This window comes from Jaculus jaculus, chromosome 8, assembly GCF_020740685.1.
Source record: "Jaculus jaculus isolate mJacJac1 chromosome 8, mJacJac1.mat.Y.cur, whole genome shotgun sequence".
Classification (NCBI taxonomy): Eukaryota; Metazoa; Chordata; class Mammalia; order Rodentia; family Dipodidae; genus Jaculus; species Jaculus jaculus.
In genome coordinates this window covers 114492097-114513654 of record NC_059109.1, presented here as the reverse complement: position 1 = coordinate 114513654, position 21558 = coordinate 114492097, and the positions used below count along the sequence as shown (strand labels likewise).

The following is a 21558-nucleotide window of genomic DNA, read 5'->3' as shown; positions in this document are numbered from 1 at the left end:
TATTGTTCCCTTTCTAGTTTCATGACCGATAGCCCCACATACACATATACACATATTTAAATTTTAAATCTAGGATCCAAGCTGGGTGTAGTGGTGTACACTTTTAATCCCAGCACTTGGGAGGCAGAGATAGAAGGATCGCTGTGAGTTGGAGGCCAGCCTGGAACTAGAGTGAGTTCCAGGTCAGCCTGGGCTACAGTGAGACCCTACCTGGAAAAAACAAACAAATCTAGGATCTGCATATGAGAAACCCGAGATATTTGCCTTTCTGAACCTGGGTTGCCAGACTTAATATAATAATTTCCAGATTCACCCATTTCTCTCAAATTTAACTTTTCATTACAGCTGAATATTAATTCCATTATCAGGTTCATTATGCATTCATTTGTTGATAGACATCTACTCTGGTTCTGTTTGTACTTCCGTGTGTCAGTGAATAGTGTAATAAACATGGACATGGTAGGGTCTAGTCATTTGCCCAAAAGTGGTGTAGTTGGGTCATAATGTAGTTGTATTGTTTTAGTTTTTTTTTTAAATTATTTATTTATTTATTTGAGAGTGACAGACACAGAGAGAAAGACTGATAAAGGGAGAGAGAGAGAATGGGCGCGCCAGGGCTTCCAGCCTCTGCAAACGAACTCCAGACGCGTGCGCCCCCTTGTGCATCTGGCTAACGTGGGACCTGGGGAACCGAGCCTCGAACCGGGGTCCTTAGGCTTCACAGGCAAGCGCTTAACCGCTAAGCCATCTCTCCAGCCCTTGTTTTAGTTTTTGAGAAACTTCCATACGGATTTCCATAGTGGCTGCAGCAGTATAAACTCTCACCAGCAGTGAATGAGGTTTCCTGTTTCTCCACATCCTCACTAACATTTGTTTTCTTTATGATAATCATTCTAACTGTGGAGAGATAGAATCTCAAAGTAGTTTTAGTGGGCATTTCCTGATGGCTAAGGCTGTTGAACGCTTAAAAATATTTATCAAGAGAGACTGATTGATAGGGGGAGGGGATATGATAGAGATTAGAGTTTCGAAGGGGAAATTGGGGGGAGGGAATTACCATGGGATATTGTCTACAATTATGGAAGTTGTAGCCAGATGCACAAAATGGTGCATGTTTTTGGAGTTCATTTGCAGTGATAGGAGGTCCTGGTGTGCCCATACCTACCCTGCCTGCCCTCCCTCTCTCTGTGTCTGCCTCTTTCTCTCAATAAATTATACTTAATTTATTACTTCATAATACAAACTGTACAACACATTCCTTTTTCCACTGTGCACTTGGAAAGACTTAATAGGCATCTTTTGTTTGTTGGCTTTGTTTATTGAGATAGAGTCTCACTGTAGCCCAAACTGACCCGGAATTCACCATGTAGTCTCAGGGTGGCCTCGAACTCACTGATCCTCCTACCTCTGCCTCCCAAGAGCTGGGATTAAAGGCGTGCACCATGACCCCTAGCAAGCCTCCATTTATTTATCTTTTAGTTTAATTTATTTATTTATGGTGGAGGGAGAGAGAGAGAAAGAGAAGGAGAATGGCATGCCAGGGCCTCCAGCCACTACAAACTAACTCAAAACACATGTGCCACCATGTGCATCTGGCTCACATGGTTACTGTGAAATTGAACCTGGGTCCTTAGGCTTCGCAAGCAAGTGCCTTAGTCACTAAGCCATCTCTCCAGCCCTTTTTTGTTTGTTTGTTTTTGATTTTTGTTTTTTGAGGTAAGTTCTCACTCTAGCTCCTGGGGTTAAAGGTGTGTGCCACCATGCCCAATGAGTTTTAATATTTTGACTGACATACTTTATATAGGTATATTTAAGATTACTATTAAAACCTTTGGCTATGTTTATACATCCTGTTTTGTCATTTATTTATTTCATGTGTTTTTAAAATATTTTATTTATTTATTTATTTATTATATAGAGAGAGGCAGATAGAGAGAATGGGGATGCCATGGCCTGTAGCCACTGCAAATGAACTCCAAGCACATGTGCCACCTTGTGCATCTGGATCTATGTGGGTACGGGGGAACTGAACCTGGGTCCATTGGCTTTTCAGGCAAGTGTCTTAAGTGCTGACCCCCTCTGCAGCCCATTTCGTGTGTTTACGTGAGTGCTGTCCTGCACGCGGGGGTCCAAGGACAGTCTTGGGGTTGGTCCTTTGTCTGCCACCTTGTCACTGCTGTGTATGCCAGGTTAGCTTGCCCGCGAGCTTCTGGGGACTTTCCTGAACCTGCCTCCCATCTAGCTGTGGAAGCATTGGGATTATAGATGCTCATTCTACTGTGTCTGGCTTTAGATGAAGGATTTTAGGACTTGAACTCAGGCCTCATGCTCATGTGGCAAGCATTTTTATCCACTTAACCATCTCCCAATCCCCCTTACTATTGTTGTTATTTTTGCCTAAGAGCTACTCTGGAGAGTATCTATGAAAATTTATTTTTCACAATCTACTGCAGATTAATATTAATTGGCAGGGTGTGGTGGCACGTTCCTGTAATTGGAAATAGAGGTAGAAAGTCATCACAAGTTTGAGGACAGCTTAGTCCACATATAGAGAGTTTCAGGCCAACCAGGAATGTATAGTGAGACCCTGTTTCAAAAACAAAGATTAACATTAATTAAGTTTTAGTAAAATGTAAAAACTTTTCTCCAAATCAGATCCATTCCTTCTCCTCTTAGAACTATAACTGTCACATGCATAACACAACACAGTACTATATCTTTCTTTTTTCCCTCTTATGGTTCATTGATAGATATGGAATCACTTGGTTAAAGCCATACATTTTTTTGTTTGTTTGTTTTGGTTTTTCGAGGTAGGGTCTTACTCTGGCTCAGACTGACCTGGAATTCACTATGTAGTCTCAGGGTGGCCTCAAACTCATGACGATCCTCCTACCTCTGCCTCCCGAGTGCTGGGATTAAAGGCATGCGCCACCACGCTTGGCTAGCCATTCATTTTTTTTAATTGACAGCTTCCATAATTGTAAACAATGTCCCATGGTAAAGTCCTTCCTCCCCCGCACACTTTCCCCTTTGAAACTCCACTCTCCATCATATTCCCTCCCCCTCTCAATCAGTCTCTCTTTAATTTTGATATCATGATCTTTTCTTCCTATTATGATGGTCTTGTGTAGGTAGTGTCAGGCACTGTGAGGTTATGGATCTCCAAGTCATTTTGTGTCTAGAGGAGCACATTATAAGGAGTCCTACCCTTCCTTTGGCTCTTACATTCTTTCTTCCACAATGGACCCTGAGCCTTGGAAGGTGTGATAGAGGTATTGCAGTGCTGAGCATTCCTCTGTCACTTCTTAGCACCATGGTGCCTTCTGAGTCATCCCAAGGTCACTGCCATCTGAAAAGAGAAGGTTCTCTACCAAAAGTGAGAGTAGCATTAATATATGGGTATGAACATTGAGAGAAGTGAGCATAGTATATACATTTAGCCAGACAGCAGCAGACGTTACACCCCTAGGGCTCATGACCACCCCTGTTGTAGTTTTCAGTATCAGGGATGTATTCCCTCCCATGGAGCGGGCCTCCGTCAAATTAGAGGGCAGTTGGTTTCCACCATAACAGATGTGCCACCGTGGGCTCATTTGGCCTGGCTGGCCAAATATAAGTCTTGCAGTGTCTACTGTTAGGTATCTTCACTGATGATTTCTCTCTCTCCCATGGAACTTCATGCAGTGTGACTTTTTCCAGCTTTCTGTCTACATGGAGGAGGTTTTCAGCTCAGCTCCAGCAGGATTTCTCAGTGACCTTGCAGCCCAAGTATACACATATTTTTAAAGTATTTATTTATTTGTGAGACAGAGAAAGAGAGAGGGAGAGGGAGAGGGAGAGATGGAGGGAGAGAACAGGCACTCCAATGCCTCTAGCCACTGCCAAGGAACACTAGACACATGTGCCACCTTGTACATCTGGTTTATGTGGATACTGGGGAATTGAATCTGGGTCCTTAGGCTTTTCAGGCAAGTGCCTTAACCGCTAAGCAAACTCTTCAGCCCACATCTTCTTTTTGAGGTAGGGTCTCACTATAGCCCTGGCTGACTTGGAATTCACTATATAGACTCAGGCTGGCCTCAAACTCAAGGCGATCCTCCTACCTTTGTCTCCCAAGATTAAAGGTGTGTGCCACCATACAGGTAAGCCATGCATATTTTAATCGTTCTAATCTATCCTTGTGACTCGCCAGAGGTGTCACTTTAGTGGCATTGGGTCTAGGATATATTGCTTTCCCACCCATTTCTGTGCTGCCTTTCTTTCTAACTCTGGGTTTTAGAGACACTTCCTCTTGCCCTACCCAGGACTTGCCAGAGCAGCCTTATCTGCAGCCCCCACTCAGCATCCTGGTGATTGAGCGCCGGGCCTTTGGCCGAACAGTCCTTGTGGGTTCCCATACCGTCCCCGATATGCTGAGATTCACACTCCAGGATCAAGAGAATTCCCATGAGGAGGAAGAAGCAGAGGAGGAGGCAAGGGACCTGGTGTCAAAGGAGCCTCAAGGTTAGGGTGTTTCCCTTAGGGGCCTCCAAATAGAAACCACTCTGGTTCCAATGAGGCCTGAAGTCTTCTGATTTCTAGGCCCAATCTCCTCCCTCCCAGGACAGAAGTCCGTGGATCCCATCCTGGCTGAAGAAGAAAAATCCAGCCGGCTCCTGAAGGTGATGGGGCCTGGGAGAGGCGGGAGAAGCACGGTCAGGACTGGGGTGGTGCTAGTGGACAGCCCCCCGACTCCCTTCTCCCTCAGGTTCCTCTAAAGAAGCTCACGATAGGCAGGTTCCTGGCTCAAGGCCCCGAGCTGGAGGAGGACGTCCCAGACCCAGAAGAGATGGACTGGTGGTCCAAATACTATGCCTCACTACAGGAGCTCCAGGGGCAGGTGAGGTGGAGGCGAGCCCCTGGGCAGGAACTGGGGGTAAAGGGCAAGGAACATGACCTTGTCAAACAAGGAGCTCTGACTTGGTGCTTTTTTAAAAAAATTTTTAAACACCTTTTTATTTATTTATTAGAGGCGGGGGAGGGGAGTAGAGAGAGAATGGGCACGTCAGGGCCTCTAGCCACTGCAAACGTACTCCAGACGCATGCAGCACCTTGTGTATCTGGCTTACATGGAACCTGGAGAACTGAATCTGGTCCTTAGGTTTTGTAGGCAAGCGCTTTAACTGATAAGCCATCTCTCTAGCCTATGTACTGGTTCTTAACTAGAATTAATTTGTATTTATTTATTTGAGTGACGGAGAAAGAGGCAGAGAAAGTGAGAGAATAGGTGCACCAGGGCCTCTAGCTGCTGCAAATGTACTCCAGACGCATGTGCCACCTTGTGCTTCTGGCTTATGTGGGCCCTGGGGAATCGAACTTGAGTCCCTTGGCTTTGCAGGCAAGCACCTTAACTGCTAAGCCGTCTCCCCAGCTATTTGTACTGGTTTTTCTTACTGCAGTCATCTTTTGTCATCTTTACCACAGTCAGAAAAGTTGAAGATTGTTACCTCCATCACCTAGACCTGCCTTCCAAAAAAAATTATAACAAAAGGCTCAGAAAAACTATAACTCTTAAACTGGATATGGGGGTACATGTCTGTAATCCCAGCACTGGAAGGTAGAGGTAGGAGGATCAGCAGTTCAAGGCCAGCTTCAGTACATAGTCAGTTTGAGGCCAGCCTGGGCTACATGAGACTATCAAAAAAAAGAGAGAAAATTAATTTCAACTTTAAAAAATTGCTTTAATTTACTTATTTGCAAGGAGAGAGTGAGAGAGAGGAAGGGAGGGAGGGAGAATGGGTGCTCCAGGGCCTCTACCCACTGCAAATAAACTCCAGATGCATGTGCCACTTTGTGCATCTGGCTTTACACGGATCCTGGGGAATCAAACCTGGGTCATTAGGCTTCACAGGCAAGTGCCTTAACTGCTAAGCCATCTCCCCAGCCCATAATTGCAACTTTTACAGTAGCTAAATTTAAAAAGTAAAAACAGGGGCTGGAGAGATGGCTTGGCAGTTAAAGCATTTGCCTGCAAAGCCAAAGGACCTTGGTTCGATTCCCCAGGACCCACGTGAGCCAGATGCACAAGGTGGCACATGCGTTTAGAGTTTGTTTATAGTGGCTGGAGGTCCTGGTGTGTCCATTCTCTCTCTCTCTCTCTCTCTCTTTCTTTCCCTCTCTCGCTCTCTCAAATAAATAAATAATTTTTTTAAAAAAAGTAAAAATGAGCTGGGCATGGTAGCTCACGCCTTTAATCCCAGCACTCAGGAGGCAGAGGTAGGAGGATCACCATGAGTTCAAGGCCACCTTGAGACGACATAGTGAATTCCAGGTCAGCCTGAACTAGAGTGAGACCCTACCTCAAAAAACCAAAAATATGCACATAGGGCTGGAGAGATGGCTTAGCAGTTAAGCACTTGCCCATGAAGCCTAAGGTCAGCCTGGGCCAGAGTGAGAACCTACCTCACAGAAAAACCAAAAAAAAAAAAAAAAAAAAAAGTAAAAATGAACTGGGCATGGTGACACCTTTAATCCCAGCACTCCAAGGGAGAGAGGTAGGAGGATTTCTGTGAGTTCAAGACCACCCTGAGACTACAGAGTGAATTCCAGGTCAACCTGGACTACAGCAAGACCCTACCTCAAAAAACAAAACACCTGGGGAGGCAGAGATAGGAGAATCACCATGAGTTTGAGACCACCCTAAGACTACGTAGTGAATTCCAGGTCAGGCTGGGATAGTGAGACCCTACCTCAAAAAAAAAAAAAAAAAAGAAAAGAAAAACTAAAAGTGGGCTGGAGAGATGGCTCCATGGTAAAAGGGGCTTGTTTGCAAAGCCTTCCAACCTGCGTTCAAATCCCTAGCCCTCACTCCCATAAAGCCAAATTCACAAAGTGGCACATGGATCTGGAGTTTGTAGTGGTAAGAGGCTCTGATGCTCCCATACATACAAACTATTTCTCTCAAGCTGATGAATAAATATATATATTTTTGTTCATTTTTACACATTTATTTGAGAGTAACAGAGAAAGAGGCAGATAGAGAGAGAATGGGCACGCCAGGGTTTCCAGCCACTGCAAACAAACTCCAGATGCGTGTGTCCTCTTGTGCATCTGGCTAACATGGGTCCTAGAGAATCGAGCCTTGAACCGGGGTCCTTAGGCTTCACAGGCAAGCGCTTAACCACTACGCCATCTCTCCAGGCCTGAATAAATATATTTTTAAAAAGTAAAAGGGGACTGGAGAGATTGCTCAGTGATTAAGGCACTCACCTGCAAAGCCTAATGACTGGGTTTGATTCCCCAGTATCCACATAAAACCAGATGCATAGAGGGGCATATGTAGCTACAGTTCATTTGCAGCAGCTGGAGGCCCTGGTGCACCCATTCTCTTTCTCTCTTTCAGTCTCTCTCTGCATGAAAATAAATAAAAACATATTATTAAAAAAGTAAAAGGGGAGCCAGGCATAGTGGTGCATGCCTTAATCCCAGCACTCAGGATGCAGAGGTAGAAAACTTGCCATGAGTTCAAGGCCAGCCTGGGGCTACAGGGAGAGTTATAGAACAGCCTGGGCTGAGTGAGTCCTTATGTTCAAAACAAACAAAAATCAATGAAAGGGGCTCTTTTGACTGTTCATCTCTCCTGAACCCCCAAGTCCCTACTCTGGTAAAACCCCCCCCCCTTATATACAGCCTGCCTGGGCTGATATAGGGGGACACCCTTACTCCCACATGGGCTCTCTAACCCCTCCTCATGGCAGGCTTCTCTGTACTTTTCTTCCCAATCTAATAGTCTTCTCTCTCTCTCTTTTACAGTTGAGAGTGACTGTATTAAATTAAGGAAAGATTATGAAAAGCTCCTGTCCATGAGAAGGCAGGAAGGGGTAAAAGCCATAATTAAGTCTAAGTCTTTTTTAAAAAAATATTTTATTGAGCTGGGTGTGGTGGCGCATGCCTTCAATCCCAGCACTTAGGAGGCAGAGGTAGGAGGATCGCTGAGAGTTCAAGGCCACCCTGAGACTACATAGTAGTTTCCAGGTCAGCCTGAGCTAGAGTGAGACAGTACCTTGGGAAAAAAAATATATTTTATTGAGCTGGGCATGGTGGTGCACACCTTAAGTCCCAGCACTCAGGAGGCAGAGGTAGGAGGATCACCATGAGTGCAAGGCCATCCTGAGACTACATAGTGATTCCAGGTCAGCCTGACCTAGAGTGAGACCCTACCTCAAAAAAGTATTTTAGTTATTTATTTGCAAGGAGAGAGAGAGAAAATGGGAGCACCAGGGCCTGTAGCCACTGCAAATGAACTCCAGACCCATGCACTACTTTGTGTATCTGGCTCCACATAGGCACTGTGGAATCAAACCTAGGCCATTAAGCATTGCAAGCAAGCACCTTTAACTGTAGAGCCATCTCTCCAAGGCTCATAATATATTTCACTTAGAAACGTATGTGAGGGGGGGCTGGAGAGACTGCTTAGTGGTTAAGGCACTTGCCTGAAAAGCCAAAGGACCCAAGTTTGATTCCCTAGGATCCATATAAGCCAGATGCACAAGGAGGTACACACATCTGGAGTTTGTTTGCAGTGGCTGGAGGCCCTGGCATGCCCATTCTCTCTCTCTCTGTCTCTCTTTGTCTCCCTGCCTATTTCTGTGTCTCTTGCTCAAATTAATAAATAAAATATTTTTAAGAACATATGTAGGGGCTGGAGAGATGGCTTAGCAGTTAAAGCATTTACCTGTGAAGCCTAAGGACAAAGGTTCAATTCCCCAGTACCCACGTAAGTCTTATGCACATGGTGGTGCATGTATCTGGAGTTTGTTCTCTCTCTCTCTATCTATCTTCCTCTCTTTCTCTTTCTCTCAAATAAATAAGTGTGCAAGCTGGGCATGGTGGTTTATGCCTTTAATCCCAATGTTTGGGAGGCAGAAATAGGAGGATCACCATGAGTTCGAGGCCACCCTGAGACTACATAGTGAATTCTAGGTCAGCCTGGACTCAAGTGAAACCCTATCTCAAAATAAACAAAAAGCAAGAAAGCAAACAAACAAATAAAAAAACCCAAACACATGGGGCTGGAGAGACGGCTTAGTGATTAATTTGCTTGCCTATGGAGCCCAAGGACCCATGTCAACTCCCCAGATTCCATGAGAACCACTCACACAAGGTGATATATGTGCAAGGTCATACATATGCACAAAGTGGCGCATGCATCTGGAGTTCGAGTACAGTGGCGGAAGGTCCTGGTACACCAATTCTCTCTCTTTTACTCTTGCTTTCTCTCATAAAAAAAAAAAAAAAGGGCTGGTCTGTTGGGCTTGCCTCAAAAAAAAATGCACAAGATTTCAACCCATAATCATAATTTTTCTTTTGTTTTTTTGAGGTAGGGTCTCACTGTGGTCGAGGCTGACCTGGAATTAACTATGTAGTCTCAGGGTGGCCTCAAACTCACAGTGATCCTCCTACCTCTGCCTCCCGAGTGCTGGGGTTAAAGGCATGCGCCACCACACCCAGCTTAATCATTAAAAATTTATTGGGGCTGGAGAGATGGCTCAGCACTTAAGGGCATTTGCTTACAAACCCTGAAGGCCTAGGTTTTATTGTTGTTGTGGGGTTTTATTTTTATTTATTTAATTGAGAGTGACAGACACAGGGAGAAAGACAGATAGAGGGAGAGAGAGAGAATGGACACGCCAGGGCTTCCAGCCCTGCAAATGAACTCCAGACGCATGCGCCCCCTTGTGCATCTGGCTAACGTGGGACCTGGGGAACCGAGCCTCGAACCGGGGTCCTTAGGCTTCACAGGCAAGCGCTTAACTGCTAAGCCATCTCTCCAGCCCAAGGCCTAGGTTTTATTCCCCAGTACCCACATAAAACCAGATGTGCAACATGGTGCATGCATCTGGAGTTTGCAGTAGCAGGAGGCCCTAGGGTGCACATTTTATCTCCTTGCAAATAATTTAAGTATTTTAAAAAATTAATAGTAACGCCAGGCATGGTGACACACGGCTTTAATTCCAGCACTTGGGAGACAGTTCAAAACCAGTCTGGGACTACAGAGTGAGTTTCAAGTCCACCTGGACTAGAGTGAGACCCTGCCCCCCCCAGTAAAAAAACAAAATAATAAGTTATTTCACATTCTTACAGTAAGTCCGGTGTGTATTTTATATTCATAGTCCATCTTAATTCAGACTGGCAACATTTCAATGACCTATCGGTCACACGTGGTTGGTGGTGACTAACTTTTAAGTGTAGTATAGGTCTAGACAACAAATGCCGCCTTTGAAAAAGAAATGGGCTCAGCCTGGTTGTGCACACCTTTAATCCCAGCCTTAAGGAGGCTGAGGTAGGAGGATTGCTGAGAGTTCAGGGCCAGCCTGAGACGAATTCTAGGTCAGCTTGGGCTAGAGCAGAACCCTACTTTGGCGAAAAAAAAAAAAAAAAAAAAGGCTACACAGCTGGAACCCAACTTGCTTTCCTCTAAAAGGGATAGACCAAGGAGGAGAAGAATTTCTGACCTGCCCTTTTTTTTTTAAAGAGAGAGAGAGAATTATCATGCAGGGCCTCCAGCCATTGCAACCGAACTCCAGATACATGTGCCTACTTGTGTACACGTGTAACCTTGTGCAATTATGTCACCTTGTACGTCTGGCTTATGTGGGATCTGGAGAGTCGAACATGGGTCCTTAGGCGTCACAGGCAAGCGCCTTAACCACTAACCACTAAGCCATTTCTCCATCCCCTGACCTGCCTTTTTTTTTGTTTGTTTTATGTTTATGTATTTATTTGAAAGTGACAGACAGAAAAAGAGGCAGAGAGAGAGAGAGTGAGAGAGAATGGGCACACCAGGGCCTCCAGCCACTGCAAACGAAATCCAGACGCATGCGTTCCCTTGTGCATCCGGCTAACATGGGTCCTAGGGAATTGAGCAAGCGCTTAACTGCTAAGCCATCTCTCCAGCCCTGACCTGCCTTTTGATTTCAGTCCAACCTTGATGAGGATGAAATGGATGATGCTGGAGATTCAGGTGAGAGATGAGTTTTACTCTTGTCCACCTGTCTACCTTCCTCTTCGTCCATGTATTTCTGAACCCGGGGTGTTTCTGATATTTTCAGATGGGACCCACCTCATTTCTGTGGAGAGGGAGGCCCAGGACCACAGCGAGGCTGATACCAAAGTCTCAGCATGCCGGAAAAAGGCAGTCGCCACCCTGAAGGTGGGTGGGTGTTGGGGAGAAGGCAGTGTCCCTGGACTGTCGATCTTGGACTGTCACTGCGACCCTTGCCTTTCAGATCTACCACAGCTCCCTGGAGGAGGAGTTTAACCACTTTGAGGACTGGCTGAATGTATTCCCCCTGTACAAAGGGCAAGGGGGCCAGGATGCAGACGGAGAGGAAGAAGGGTCTGGGCATCTTGTGGGCAAGTTCAAGGTACGTTTGGGGAAGGAAAAGGAGCACAAAGGGTCCAGGTAGGTATTCAAGAGGAAAGCTGCTTTCTTTCTCCCTCCACCCCAGGGCTCCTTCCTCATTTACCCTGAGTCTGAGGCTGCATCCTTCTCTGAGCCCCGGATCTCCAGGGGGATCCCCCAGAACCGGCCCATCAAGCTTCTGGTTAGAGTATATGTTGTCAAGGTGAGTATCCACAGCCCTGGTACACCAAAAAAAGCAACAAGTATGAATCTTACAGAATAAAGGCTTTGGGAGCTGGGCACATGCCTTTAATCCCAGCACTCCAGAGGCAGAAGCAGGAGGACCACTGTGTTTGAAGTCTACATAGTGAGTCTGAGGCCAGCAAGGCCTATATAATGAGATGCTGTCTTAAAAACCAAACACAAACAAAAACAAGGACCAGAGAGGTGGCTTAGCAGTTAAGGTGCTTTCCTGCAAAGCCTAAGGACCCAAGTTTGATTCCCCAGTACCCAGGTAAAGCCAGATGCACAAGGTGGTGCATGCATCTGGAGTTGGTTTGTAGTGGCATTCTCTCTCTCTTTCTATCTGAATCTCTTTTTAAAATATTTTTTTTATTTATTTATGAGAGAGAGAGAATGGGCACATCAGGGCCTCTAGCCGCTGCAAGTGAACTCTAGATGCATGTGCCACCTTATGCATCTGGCTTACATGGGACCTGGAGACTCAAACCTGGGTCCATAGGCTTTGCAGGCAAGCACCTTAACTGCTGAGCCATATCTCCAGCCCCTAGCTGTCTCTCTTTCTCAAGTAAATAAATCAAAAAAGGAAAAGAAATGTGAACAGTAAATATTAAAAAAGAAAAACAAACCAAGCTGGGCATGGTGTTGCATGCCTTTAATCCTGGCATAGGAAGGCAGAGGTAGGATGATTGATATGAGTTCTAGGCCAGCCTGAGACTATGTAGTGAATTCCAGGTCAGCCTGGGCTAGAGCAAGACCCTATTTAAAAAAAAAATTATGTGCAAGGAGAGAGAGATAGAGAGAAATCTTGCCACTTCAAACAAACTCCAGATGCATGTGTCACTTGTATATCCATTTGGTTTTATGTGGGTACTGGGGAATTGAACCAGAACCATCAGACTTTGCAATCAAGTGCCTTTAACCACTGAATGATCTCTCCAGACCCTCAAGTATTTATTATGTTTCATCAAATCTATTTGTATGTCTTAAGTATTTCATAGCGAATTGAAAAGAAAGTAGAAGTCATTTTGCCTTAACTCCTCAGTGGGAGGTTTCTCCCTGGTCACTTTCTGCTGGCACTCAGAGATCAGGTCCAACAAGGGCTTGGCTGTAACTGTGATGTGCTCCCAATTCCTCTCCATTTGGTCCTCCTAGGCTACCAACCTGGCTCCCGCAGACCCCAATGGCAAAGCAGACCCCTATGTCATGGTGAGAGCTGGAAAGGAGCAGAGGGACACCAAGGAGCGCTACATCCCTAAGCAGCTCAACCCCATTTTTGGAGAGTAAGGCTGGGCTCTGGGGCCGGGAATGGAGGAGCCTGGGTCCCAGCTTGGGCACCCACCCACGTAGCTGGCTTGGTGATGGTAGGAGAAGACACCCCCCCTCGATCCACATCCCCTCTGAAGACATGTCGGTGTCCTCAGCTTCTCTCCCTCCTGGTCAGGGTCCTGGAGCTGAACATCTCTCTCCCGGCTGAGCCCGAGCTGACGGTGGCCATATTTGATCATGACCTTGTGGGTTCTGATGACCTCATCGGAGAGACTCACATTGACCTCGAAAACCGTTTCTATAGCCACCACCGAGCAAACTGTGGGCTGGCCTCCCAGTATGATGTGTGAGTCTGGCAGGGCACCAAGGAACCACTCTTACTCTCTGACCACACAGGTCACTCTCATATTCTTCTTTATGTCTCCAAGTCCTGGGGTCTCATGAGAGCGAACCCTACACCCCCACTAAGATCGAAAAGCTCAGTGGCCAAGACTTGGGCTTCGGTGTTTGGAGTTCTGTTACTGATAAGTTATTTAGCTGGGCGTGTTGGCACTCATCATTAATCCTAGCACTTGAGAGCCAGAGGTAGGAGGATTGCTGTGAATTTAAGGCCAGCCTAGGACTACAGAGTGAATTCTAGGTCAGCCTGGGCTAGAGATCTTACCTCAAAAATACTTAAACAAACAAGCGTAGAGAGATGCCTTAATGGTTAAAGCACTTGCCTGCAAAACCAAAGGACCTCAGTTCAATTCCCCAGGACCCACTGCCCGATGCACAAGGTGGCACATGCATCTGGAGTTCGTTTGCAATGGCTAGAGACCCTGGTATGCCCATTCTCTCTCAAATAAATAAAAATAAAATACATTTAAAAAACCCTAATAAGTCACTTGAGCTCTAACCTGTTTCCTTGTCTACCAAATAGATATAATCCAAGAAATTCCCCCATAGAAGTACCTTTGATTTTCATACTGCTGTGGGGACTAAGCTGTCTCCTGTACCAGTCCTGCCCAGTACCTGGATCCCATGTCTTCAAGGATTCCCACTCCCGCCCCACTGTGTCCATGTGTTGGCTGAACCGAGGCGTTTTCCTCTCCTGCCTGCAGGGATGGGTACAATGCCTGGCGGGATGCATTCCGGCCTTCACAGATCTTGGCAGGGCTGTGCCAACGCTGTGGTCTCCCTGTCCCTGAGTATCGAGCTGGGGCTGTGAAGGTGGGCAGCAAAGTCTTTCTGACACCGCCTGAGACTCTGCCCTCAGGTACCCGCCTCTCTCTGCTAGACAGACCCAAGGGAGCAAAACAGACGTTGAGCAAGTGTTCAAGAGACCTCAGTCTAGTGCGCCCCACTTACAGAGCTCTCTGACAGCAGCCCTCATTGTGGCTGAGTGAGGCAAGGTTCCCGGGTGCTTAGGGAGAAAATGTCCTTTAGGTGGGTGTCCTTGGAGCATGGCCTGGTAAGCTTGCAGGAGACAAGGCGGCCCCACAGAGCACCCTTACAACCGTGCCTGCAGCCCTGAGCTCAGGCTTCAGATGGCCAGGGTCTATTCCTCAAGCAGGTCTGAGCAACGGTCCCCAGGGCCACTGTCTCCCAGACTGCTGGCTCGTCACTGTCAGACACTGTTCCAGCGGCAGACCCTCCCCGGCCCGGCCTCTTGTGCACAGTCAACGCGACCTCCCAGTCCAGCAGCAGCTTGAGCCTAGAGCGTCTGCGGAGGGGTGGGAGAACACAGGAGAGCTGGGGACTGCCCTGTGCCCAAACCCACTCTCTTCTTGCTTCAGGGCGTGGGGATTCCAAGGTGCCAAGTGGGGCTGTTGAAGAGGCTCAGGCATTGCTTGTGCTGCGGCATTGGCAGGAGATGCCAGGGCTTGGGATCCAGCTGGTACCTGAGCATGTGGAAACACGGCCTCTCTACCACCCCCGCAGTCCAGGGCTGCTGCAGGTAAGGGGTGCTTAGTGCTCCCAGGGCTCTCAAGACACACTCGATTCTGGATTCTGGGCCTCCACAGTACGTTTTCTCCAAGACCTCAACCCAGGCCCTACGCTACCACTGACTGGCTCCTGGTGGCACCACATTCCATTCTTGGACCTCCACTCTAGGGTATGTGCCCCATCCGTGACCCTGGTCCTGCAGGATCCCCACTCCTGGGCCACGACGGTTCAGACCAAGAGCTCCCAACCTGACTTCCACCACAGTTTGTTAAGATCTGGACCTGGGAAACATCATATTCTATCTTTTTGTTGTTGTTGTTTGTTTTTTTGGTTTTTCGAGGTAGGGTCTCACTCTAGCTCAGGCTGGTCTGGAATTCACCTTGTTGTCTCAGGGTGGCCTCGAACTCACGGCTGTCCTCCTACCTCTGCCTCCCAAGTGCTGGGATTAAAGGCGTGCGCCACCACACCTACTTTTGATCTCAACATTTCAATTCTGAGATCTCATCCTGAACTCCCAACATGACCTTGAGTCTGGAACCTTCACTTCCGTCTCCACCTTCAGCCTTATCCCTCAGTTATCCTCCAGAATCTGCCTGACAACCCCTGCCTTGACCCTAGCTAAGCTCTTCTCTCCACTTGGGACAAGGCACGGCCACTGGCCAAAAGGCTTGTAGGGGAGGTAGGGACCATAGAAAGATCCCCCAGCCTGGTCTTGTGCTTCTAGGGATCCCTGCATATGTGGATTGATATCTTCCCCAGTGATGTACCTGCCCCACCCCCAGTTGACATCAAGCCTCGTCAGCCAATCAGGTGAGAGAATTCTGTCCCCCACCCCCACCCCCCACCCGCCAAGTAGGGCAAATTTTAGTGTACCTTTATGTAGTAGGACTCCAAAACTCTGAGCCTCCCTGAAGCAGGCAGCCTGGGGACTGTGGGCTTTTGGGTAGAGGAGTCATTACCCTTTTCTCCCCCATATGCCATTGTGAGGCAGATTAAAAAAAGTGAAAGAAGCAAATGCCTTTCAATAAACCCTTTTCCTATCAGTGCTAGTCTGAGGGGAATTCTCTGAGGATGTACTCATTCCCACGGAAAGGGCAGGATCCAGATGGTCACATGTCAGCCGTCTCACTTTCTATCTACCTCTAGGCTCTGCTTTCCTTGGCACTCAGAGGCTTCTGTAGTCTGGCAACAAGGTAGCTTCTTTGTGGGTGTGTGTGTTTCAATATTTTATTCATTTGAGAGCAAAAAAGAATAGCAGATAGTGAATGGGCCCATTAAGGGCTTCTAGTCACTGCAAACTCCAGATGTGTGTGCTACCTTGTGCATCTGGCTTATGTGGGCACAGGGGAATAGAACCTGGGTCCTTAGGCTTCACAGGCAAGCACCTTAACTGCTAAGCCATTTCTCTAGCCCGTGTGTTGTCTGTTTTGATTTTTTTTTTTTTTTTCTTTTTGAAGCAGGGTCTCATTCTAGCCCAGACGGACCTGGGACACACTCTGTAGCCCCACATGTGTTCACCACCAAGCCTAGCCTTTAAAAAAAAATACTTATGAGAGCGAGGGAGGGAGGAAGAGTATGGGTGTGCCAAGGCCTCTTGCTGCTGCAAATGGACTTGACACATCATCTCCTTTATGCATCTGTCTTAACATGGGCACTGGGGAACCAAACCCTGCCCTAGCAAGCAGGTGCCTTTAACAGCTGAGCCATCTTCCCAGCCCCTACAAAGTAGCTTCTAAGAGTGTTGAGCTCATCTTGCCAGCCAGACCTCTTCAGTGGAAATAAACACCTCTTCCTATAGAGCAAAGGTCTAGAGGGCTAGAGAGATGGCTTAGCAGTTATGGTGCTTGCCTGCAAAGCCAAATGACTCGATTCCCCAGGAACCACGTGAGCCACATGCATAAGGTGACATGTCTGGAGTTTGTTTGCAGCAGCTGGAGGTCCTGGTGTGCCCATTCTCTTTCTATCTGTCTCTTTCTCTCTCAAATATATTTATATATATTTTGAGGTAGGGTCTCACTCTAGCTCAGGCTGACCTGGAATTCACTATGTAATCTCAGGAATCCTCCTACCTCTGCCTCCCAAGTCCTGGGATTAAAGGCATGTACCACCATGCTTGGATTTCTCTCTCAAATAAATTAAAAAATTATATTAAAATTTTTTTTATCAGTTGGGGGCTGGAAAGGTTGCTCAGTGGTTAAAGGTGTTAGCTTGCAAAGCCCACCAGTCAGGGTTCAATTCCCCAGCTCCCATGTAAAACCTAACCACTGTGTGTTTGCATAGTATACTTATATACACACACATGCAAATAAATAAATATTCAGAAATTAAAAAAATTTTTAAAGGGCTAGAGAGGTGGCTTAGTGGTTAAGGCATTTGCCTGCAAAGCCAAAGGACCCCGGTTTGGTTCCCCAGAACCCACGTAAGCCAGATGCAGAAGGGGGTGCATGTATCTGGAGTTCATTTGCAGTGGCTGGAGGCCCTGACATGCCCATTCTCTTTCTTTCTCTCTGCCTCTCCGTCTCTCTCTCTCAAATAAATAAATAAAATATATTAAAAAAATAAAGTGTAGCCGGGCGTGGTGGCGCATGCCTTTAATCCCAGCACTTGGGAGGCAGAGGTAGGAGGATCACCGTGAGTTCAAGGCCACCCTGAGACTACAGAGTTAATTCCAGGACAGCCTGGACCAGAGTGAGACCCTACCTCGAAAAACCAAAAATAAATAAATAAATAAAGTCTAGAGATACTTCTCACTCGACTAGCTAGTTAAATTCTGCTCCCTAACCCTAACCCTATCATTGTTGGGGGGGCTGTAGTACAGTTACTGGTAGATCTGTGTGATGATCTCAAGCCAGGGCCTGTTCCACCAGAGCTGGTGGGAATCACCAGCAGGAAAGTGAGAGGGAAACAGGGCATGGTGGTGCAGCACCCATGATCCACACTCCAAGCAGGAAGATCAGGAAGGAGTTCAAGGACAGCCTCAGCTACGTAGTCGGAGGCTAGGATGTGTTACGTGAGACCCTGTTTAGAAAAACAAAAAGGAACGAGGAAACGAAAGACCCTGACTGCAGTGAACAGAGCCGCCCGCACCAGAGCAGGATTCAGAACGCTGTAGCACACCTCTGTCCCTCAGCCCGCAGGTTGTTGTCCCCCGCTTCTCTCGCAGACTGGCTTCTCTGTTGGCTTGCAGTGGCTCCAACCCTGCAGCTGAATTTCCATCTCTTAGTTTCAGGGATCTGGCTTCAAATATTTGGGAAGTGGACCTCACTGTACTGGCTTAGGTCAGGAGAGCATTCCTGGTGCCATTGCTATAGTGGGTGGTCAGTCCCTTCACAGGACCATAGGGGTGTGCTCACATACCAGGTGTTTTTTAAAACAATGTGTGTGTTAGCCGGGTGTGGCGGTGCACACCTTTAATCTCAGCACTTGGGAGGCAGAGGTAGGAGGATTGCCGTGAGTTCGAGGCCACCCTGAGACTCCATAGTGAATTCCAGGTCAGCCTGGGCTAGAGTGAGACCCTACCTCGAAAAAACAAAAAAAAAGTGTATGTGTGTGTATATATATGTGTGTGTGTGTGTGTGTATGTATGTATACACACACATATATACACACACATATTTGCATGTATATGTTTTTTAAATATATTTAATTTTTATTCATTCATTAGAGGCAGAGAGAGAAAAAGAATGGGTGTACCAGGGCCTCTAGCCACTGCAAATGAACTCCAGACACATGTGTCACCTTATGCATCTGGCTTACATGGGTCCTGAGGAATTGAAACTGGGCCCTTTGGTTTTGCAGGATAACACCTTAACCACTGATCCATCACTTCAGCCCCACCTCCCCTTATTTTATTTATTTATTTATTTATTTTGGTTTTTCAAGGCAGGGTCTTGCTCTAGCCCAGGCTGACGTGGAATTCACTATGAAGACTCAGGGTGGCCTCAAACTCACAGCAACCCTCCTACCTCCCAAGTGCTGTGATTAAAGCCATGTGCCACCATGCCTGACTAAATATTTTATTTAAAAATATTTTATTAATTTATTTATTTGAGAGAAAGAGGCAGATACAGAGAGAGAGAAAGACTGAGCGCTCTAGGGCCTTCAGCTGCTGCAATCGAACTCCAGACACATGCATCACCTTGTGCATCTGGCTCACGTGGGATCTGGGGAATCAAACCTGGGTTCTTAGCCTTCACAGGCAAGCACATTAATTGATAAGCCACCTCTCCAGCCCTAAATATTTTATTTTTATTTATTTATGAAAGAGAGAGAAGAGGTAGTGAGAGAGGGAGGGAGAGGGAGAGAATGGGCATGCCAGGCCTCCAGCCACTGCAAATGAACTCCAGATGCATGCACCACCTTGTGCATCTGGCTTATGTGGGTCCTAGAGAATTGAACCTAGGTCAAGGCAAGGCAAGTGCCTTAACCACTAAAGCATTTCTCCAGTCCAAGTATTTTTTTTCTAATTTTTATTTACTTATTTGGGAGAGACAGAGAGAGAGAAAAAGAGAGAGAGAGAGAGAGAGATGGGTGTGCCAGGGCCTCCAGCCACTGCAAACGAACTCCAGACATGTGAGCCACCAGTTTATGTGGCTCCTGGGGAATCGAACCTGGGTCCTTTGGTCCTTTGGCTTTGCAGGCAAGTTACTTAACCGCTAAGCCACCCTTCAGCCCCCAGGTGATTAATGAAGGTCAGTTCTTGGAGCTCCTCCCAGGACCTTTAAAGAGTCAAAACCACACTCCATATATTCCCCAGCTATGAGCTCAGAGTCATTATCTGGAACACAGAAGATGTGGTTTTGGATGACGTGAATCCACTCACTGGAGAGATGTCAAGTGACATCTATGTGAAAAGGTAGGATGGCTGTGTCCTAGAAGGGAGTTGCAAACAGGAGCTTAGGCCTCTGGTTGGGACCAGAGCCTTGATCCCCGGCCCTTTACGTGTGGGTGTGGCCCCAGCCCTGATTCCCACACCTTGCCCTGGTCTATCCCTCTCTCACCTCAGCTGGGTAAAGGGGTTGGAACATGACAAACAGGAGACGGATGTTCACTTTAACTCACTGACTGGGGAGGGCAACTTCAACTGGCGCTTTGTCTTCCGCTTTGACTACCTGCCCACGGAGCGGGAGGTGAGCGTCCGGCTCCGGCCAGGACCCTTCGCCCTGGAGGAGGCTGAGTTTCGGCAGCCCGCCGTGCTGGTCCTGCAGGTGTGGGACTATGACCGCATCTCCGCCAACGACTTCCTTGGTACTGCTCAGCTTTCCCCAACCTCAAGTCTTTATTTCTGCCCTCACTTCCTTTGCCCCTTCCCTTGCCACCCTGTCCCTTGTTCCCTACTTAATCCAACCCTGGAGTGCTGAGATTTCAGACTCCCCCCCCCACCCGGCCCAGACCAGGTTTTTCTGGCCTCTTCAGAACATGACCATTGTACCAAGTTCCTGCCTCAGTCCTCCCACGTGACCTTGCTGAGGCCACTCTGGATTCCCACCCCCAGATGGCCTGATCTTAGTACAGGTCCACTTTGGTTAGCTCTGACCATCACTTGCTGGTAGCTGGGCTGAGGTCTAGGCAGTTCATAGCTGTGGCCAGACTGCCACTGTACCAACTTCCAGCCCTAAGGTGCTGCCTCCTCTCCCCTGGCCTTGCTAACCTCATGAGCTCTGCTCTCACAGGATCCGTGGAGTTGCAGCTACCAGACATGGTGAGGGGGGCCCGGAACCCTGAGCACTGCTCTGTTCGACTGGCCCTTGACGGGGCTGGGCCGAGGTGCAATCTCTTTCGCTGCCGCCGCTTGCGGGGCTGGTGGCCCGTAGTGAAGCTTCGGGAAGTGGAGGACGTGGAACGGGAGGCTCAGGCTGGCAAGAAGAAGCGAAAGAGGAAAAGGAAGGGGCGGCTGGAGGACCTGGAGTTCACAGACACAGGAGGCAATGTCTACATCCTCACGGTGTGTGCAGGTTGCAGGGGCCAAGTTGTGGCTCGGGGCTGGGCCTTTGTGCTCACTGACTGCACAAGCAATCTCATCCTAGGGGAAGGTGGAGGCAGAGTTTGAACTGCTGACCGTGGAGGAGGCAGAGAAATGGCCAGTGGGGAAAGGGCGCAAGGAGCCGGAGCCCTTGGAGAAACCCGAGTGAGTGGTCCAGGGGGCCAGAGCCTGAGCCAAGGGAGGTGGGGGACGACCAGGAGGGGCTTAGTGGTCGTTGTGACTTCATCCTTCCACCAACAGCCGCCCTAAAACCTCCTTCAACTGGTTTGTGAACCCTCTGAAGACCTTCATCTTCTTCATCTGGAGACGGTACTGGCGCATCCTGTTGCTGCTGCTGCTGCTGGCGCTCGTCACGGTCTTCCTCCTCCTCGTGTTCTACACCATCCCCGGCCAGATCAGCGAGGTCATCTTCAACCCACTCCGCAAGCACTGACTCCAGCAGACCAGGACCACCTCAAGGTGCCACGCACACATCACCGTCCACACAGTCTCTGAAGCCCTTTACTCCAATGCAAGCTGCAAAAAGAGCTCAGTGCTTCCACGCAATAAACCCTGTCACAAGCACGAATGCCTGTTCTCATCATGCGCAGCTCTTGGGGACTTGCTAGCGGGCACAGGGTTGGACGACTGCCCTATGGGGCCCTAGGAAAACTGAGTTGGCTTCACCTCCTGAACCCCTAGCAACTCACCTGCTGCTCCTTCCTGCCAGTGGTCGGGTTCCTCTCCCCTAATCTGTTTCATTAACTTACTTATT

At 47.8% G+C, this 21558-nt stretch overlaps 1 protein-coding gene across 1 annotated transcript in view; it reads left to right on the top strand.

Annotated features, from left to right (window-relative positions):
- Positions 1-21345, top strand: part of LOC101611340 (fer-1-like protein 4) — a 43860-nt gene extending 22515 nt beyond the window's left edge. Inside the window, exons 29-45 of the mRNA XM_045157256.1 lie at positions 4305-4503; positions 4603-4661; positions 4748-4879; positions 10960-11002; positions 11091-11191; positions 11268-11405; positions 11490-11606; positions 12779-12906; positions 13068-13238; positions 13996-14150; positions 14671-14831; positions 15546-15631; positions 19578-19676; positions 19827-20068; positions 20494-20765; positions 20848-20948; positions 21045-21345. Coding sequence (XP_045013191.1) covers positions 4305-4503; positions 4603-4661; positions 4748-4879; positions 10960-11002; positions 11091-11191; positions 11268-11405; positions 11490-11606; positions 12779-12906; positions 13068-13238; positions 13996-14150; positions 14671-14831; positions 15546-15631; positions 19578-19676; positions 19827-20068; positions 20494-20765; positions 20848-20948; positions 21045-21237 — 2397 coding nt within the window. The 3' untranslated portion in view covers positions 21238-21345. The remainder of the gene's footprint in view (positions 1-4304; positions 4504-4602; positions 4662-4747; positions 4880-10959; positions 11003-11090; positions 11192-11267; positions 11406-11489; positions 11607-12778; positions 12907-13067; positions 13239-13995; positions 14151-14670; positions 14832-15545; positions 15632-19577; positions 19677-19826; positions 20069-20493; positions 20766-20847; positions 20949-21044) is intronic.
- The last annotated feature ends 213 nt before the right edge of the window (positions 21346-21558 follow it).